This window comes from Anguilla anguilla, chromosome 6, assembly GCF_013347855.1.
Source record: "Anguilla anguilla isolate fAngAng1 chromosome 6, fAngAng1.pri, whole genome shotgun sequence".
NCBI lineage: Eukaryota > Metazoa > Chordata > Actinopteri > Anguilliformes > Anguillidae > Anguilla > Anguilla anguilla.
This window is the reverse complement of record NC_049206.1, coordinates 40,297,448-40,302,132: the sequence shown is the minus strand read 5'-3', so window position 1 is coordinate 40,302,132 and position 4,685 is coordinate 40,297,448. Positions and strand designations below refer to the sequence as shown.

The window sequence follows — 4,685 nt, the reverse complement described above, 5'->3', positions numbered from 1 at the left end:
AATTATATAAACCCCATATTAAAAACCTTGGTCGTAATTCATGAGCAGATATCATTAAAAAATATATTACTGTAACATTGCAGAATAAACGATTTGAATAGGGGTTCCAGCGAATTTATATGACTAAAAACCATGTTAAAGATGATGTAGCCTAATGTTCAAAAACGCTTTTCTCCTTGTGGTTCTGGTCTTATGTTAACGTATGTTACGAAAATATCTTCAAGAAAAAGGTAATGTAATGTAGGCTAATGTAAATTTTTATGACAATAATTTAGCAACCTAATATGTTGAGAATAAAATGTAAGGTATGTAATAAACCGGTGAGCATATATTTGATTACATATGACTATTGAATCAAAGCTAGAGATTTATTCTAAGACAAGATATTTAAATGTGCAGATCTACATGTAATGTAGTCTGTTTAAGGCGTAAAGTAAATAAACTGTTGTAAATAGGAACATACTTCAAAGAAAATGTATATCATCTATGAAAGCTGCTAATTGCTAAGTGTCGTATAAGTGATGGTGTTCAGTCCTTCTCCAATAGAATGAATGGACCCCAAATAGCAACCAATCAGACGCGAGCTCTTCTTGTATATAAAAACCATCCAAGGACGCTTAATCCGGACACCAGAATTAGTGTTGGTGTGTTCATTCTTAGGTCGAAAACGGATCTTTGTCTCTTTACCCAAAGAAACGAAAAATAAGGTAGGATTTTTTTAAAGTTGTAGGTAGACGCCTATATGTTCATTTTTCAATATATATATTTAATAAAATGGAACCTTTTCTAATAATGCGACACTAGAAACGGTAAACAAAGGCAATGCAGGCGAAGATCTTGAAATGCACTTGAATATTATTTGTATTTTTTAACAGTTCGTTTTTGGTTGGGGGACTCACTGACTGCTGATGTAATAAACTTGCGTTCTACAAGAATAAACTATATTTTGTTAATTGTGTTAATATTCGGTTTTTCAGTATATTGCACAATTTAATATCTTAAATCGAGGCTCGTGTTAAATTGAGATTAGAAGAGATCTGCATTTCTGAATTTCACACAGAACTGCGGACGACCTTGCATTTTCGTCTGAATTTCTGCAAGGTCTTAAATGTCGTCTGCTGCGCATCGTTTGCGTTGCAGAAATGAAGCTTGGCGCAACGGTCTCGTTGCGCCCTATTTTCTTACCTGTCATCTTTATTAACCGCGTCCACATAACCTTTTGATTCTAAAAATTGGTGTTTTGAAGGTATGACGCAAGCATCAAATGATGTAATGTATCAAATGTATGATGGGCATTACTGTAGTCGAGTTAATTCCATGTATTTAAGTGACAATCCTCTACATTAAACGGATTTTCATTATTGCAGTCTGCGTGCCTACAGACTAGTGAGTTGAGACGGTTTTGGAACCCTGGCGTGCTTGCTTGGTCATCGTTCACAACACTACATTAACGATTGTCCGCTATGAAGATGTTCGGGACTTAGGTCTGCGCTCCATTATTCACTTCGTCCACAGGTGAACGCAATCATGCCTTTCGGTAACACCCACAATCTGCTGAAGATGAACTACTCCGCTGAGCAGGAGTACCCCGACCTCAGCAAACACAACAACCACATGGCGAAGGTGCTGACGCTGGAGATGTACGAAAAACTGCGGGATAAACAAACGCCCAGTGGATTTACTTTGGATGACGTCATCCAAACCGGGGTGGATAACCCAGGTAACAACCCGGTGGCGCCAACCCCCTCCTCCAAAGCCATCTGTTCTGTTTGACCCAAGGTGCTTTTGAAGGGTGGCTCAGACTTGAGGTTCAACAGTGCTGTAATGTCACTTCGCGAATCCTTTACTACTCGCCACAAAGTGACCTTGCCAAAGGGCAGTTTCAGATTGAGCTGCGGCAACATGAAGTGACCTGGTCACAAACCCAGTGAAAATATACAGTCATCTTGAAGTCATGCTCCTAACATGGCCTTAATGATAAAGATGCAATGAAATTGAGTGTTAGGCATTTAAATGCATTAAATCAAGGCTTCAACTGTCATTGAAATCCCTACTGGTATCTGTGGCTTTTCTATTTATGTACAACAGGACCATTGCTGAGCAAATTACTTGCATTGTCATGAAATTCGTATCTCAGTGGGGATTGGTGTTTTTTACTCCAAAGCTGCCAAAGGCATAATTGAAACTTAACAATAACAATGGGTTCACTGTAGAAAAGAAGGAGGGGGCAATATGAAAGTTTTACTAATTTGATTTCAAATTAAATTTCTACCATTCTCCCCAAACAGGCCATCCCTTCATCATGACTGTAGGCTGTGTGGCAGGAGATGAAGAAACTTATGAAGTCTTCAAAGATCTGCTGGACCCTATCATTGAGGATCGACATGGAGGATATAAGCCCACAGACACACACAAGACTGACCTGAACCCAGATAACTTGCAGGTAACCCCCTCACACCCCTTGTTACGGTTTAGTTACTCCAATTGCTTCATGGTTGTTTGAATCCTACTGAAACCCCACCTGGGGTGTTTGCAGGGTGGGGATGATCTGGACCCAGACTACGTTCTGAGTTCCCGAGTCCGAACCGGAAGGAGCATCCGCGGCTTCTGCCTGCCCCCCCACTGCAGCCGTGGGGAGCGACGCGGCATTGAGAATCTTTCGATTGAATGTAAGCTGGTTGTCTGTGAACATGCTGGTTTGCAATGTAGATGTCACCCTCCAGTGGAAGCAAATGGAAATGCAGTTTTCCCATAAGGGAATTTGTGGCATTAGCTAAGTGCAAACTGGATTTCTCTTGTGTTTGGCTTAAGGTTTAAGTGTCCTGGATGGGGACCTGAAAGGGAAGTACTATGCTCTAAAGGACATGACAGAAGAAGAGCAGCAGCAGCTGATTGATGACCACTTCCTGTTTGACAAACCAGTCTCCCCCTTGTTGTTGGCCTCTGGGATGGCCCGTGACTGGCCCGATGCCAGGGGAATCTGGTGAGTTGTCCCCTTACACCTGGGAACCAATTGATGCTGGGGGGTATTAGTATATTATACAAAATTTTCTCTTTGCTTTTTATCCACAGCTATAGTTTCGCTAACTGTTAGCATGCCATTTTTTTAAGTGAGAGGTTTCACATTTCTGAGGATGGGTCTGGAGTGCTGGTACGCTTGCCTATTCACTAATGTTACCCATTTGTCTCCTAGGCACAATGACAACAAGACCTTCTTGGTTTGGGTGAATGAGGAAGATCATCTCCGTGTTATCTCCATGCAGAAGGGCGGGAACATGAGGGAGGTGTTCACCCGCTTCTGCAACGGCCTCACACAGGTAATCAAAACGATAGTTTTAATGGTGTCGGTCATCCATCTTCCCCAAATAAAAATGACTGGATGGGATATTGTAACCCCTGAACTATTCTGTCCTCCACAGATTGAGTCCCTATTCAAGGAGAGAAGCCATGAGTTCATGTGGAATGAACACCTTGGCTACGTGCTCACCTGCCCCTCTAACCTAGGCACCGGCCTTCGCGGTGGCGTGCATGTCAAGCTGCCCAACCTCAGCAAGCATGAGAAGTTTGGCGAGATCCTCAAGAGGCTGAGGCTCCAGAAACGAGGCACAGGTATCCACCCCAATTAGCTTGGCACTGTAGTATGTTGGCTTCAGATGCCAGGTTGCAATGTGCAAAAAACCCTTTTTTAAATTCAAGAAACTATGCACAGCATGGCCAGGTTGCAGCACAAATAATCAAGCATAGATTGGACCTGTCAATTCAGAAATACAAATTTGACCAGAAGTCATTTAAGGACACCTAGTACAGCAGCATTTGATGCCAGACTCTTTAATTGGATGTTGGTGGGTAGAGTATCTGCGTTCTTTCTCTTGGTGGGCAGTTGGGAGTGTTGGTATGCTGGTAGGCAGGGTTTCTGACACTGCTGTTGTGTATCAGGGGGAGTAGACACTGCAGCTGTGGGCGGCGTCTTCGACATCTCCAACGCTGACCGCCTGGGCTTCTCTGAGGTGGAGCTGGTACAGATGGTGGTGGATGGAGTGAAGCTGCTGGTGGAGATGGAGAAGCATCTGGAGAAGGGCCAGTCTATTGATGACCTCATGCCAGACCAGAAGTGAACTCCTTTCATATCTGCCCCCCACCCCCAGTCCATCCCATCCCCTACCGTCCACATGCCCTACCCCCCTCACCCCACCAGCTGAACCCTTCAAAACAAGTTAATCTTAACTACATCAAGAAATACACTCCGACCAAGCGTTGGTGGCACTTAAGTTAGGAGAGTCTTCCATCAGTGTGATCAAGGATTTTTGTATCAGACATCTTAGTGTTGAAGATGGATCTTAACACCTGAAATAAAGGCCTGTGGAAAACATTTAACTTGTTGTGTTTTTTTGGAGACTGAAAAAGCTGCAAATTGTTGTACCATTAATATTTCAGAAGGCTAAGCATAGCTGTGGGGTTTATTATAATTGGTTTGTGAGGTGACCAAAGTTCAAACTTTCCCTACCTTTCGGAACAAGATCTGAGGTGGACCAAGTAGTCTGCCAAAAAGTTCTAAAGTAAAATATTTTTTAAACTGATCAAAATCTTCCTCTTTAGAAAAGAACCTGGTCATTTTCTTTTTCCTGTTGTAGCATTTGCTGAGTTTAAAGATGAAGACTCCATTTCCTGTATACCCAGTTTGAGCT

At 42.6% G+C, this 4,685-nt stretch overlaps 1 protein-coding gene across 1 annotated transcript; it reads left to right on the top strand.

Annotated features, from left to right (window-relative positions):
* Positions 1–561: 561 nt before the first annotated feature.
* Positions 562–4,369, top strand: LOC118230473 (creatine kinase B-type). The gene is made up of 8 exons (XM_035423529.1): positions 562–707; positions 1,516–1,720; positions 2,289–2,443; positions 2,537–2,669; positions 2,812–2,983; positions 3,194–3,317; positions 3,420–3,609; positions 3,937–4,369. The coding sequence occupies exons 2-8, from the start codon at positions 1,528–1,530 to the stop codon at positions 4,113–4,115; spliced, it is 1,146 nt and encodes a 381-aa protein (XP_035279420.1). The 5' UTR covers positions 562–707; positions 1,516–1,527; the 3' UTR covers positions 4,116–4,369.
* The last annotated feature ends 316 nt before the right edge of the window (positions 4,370–4,685 follow it).

Bases quoted from the DNA above. Each gene is read 5' to 3' on its own strand.
- LOC118230473 (XM_035423529.1), top strand. From the start codon at position 1,528: ATGCCTTTCGGTAACACCCACAATCTGCTGAAGATGAACTACTCCGCT. The intron at 2,444-2,536 runs GTAACCCCCTCA...GGGTGTTTGCAG, and splicing joins TGAACCCAGATAACTTGCAG to GGTGGGGATGATCTGGACCC. The intron at 3,610-3,936 runs GTATCCACCCCA...GTTGTGTATCAG, and splicing joins GCTCCAGAAACGAGGCACAG to GGGGAGTAGACACTGCAGCT.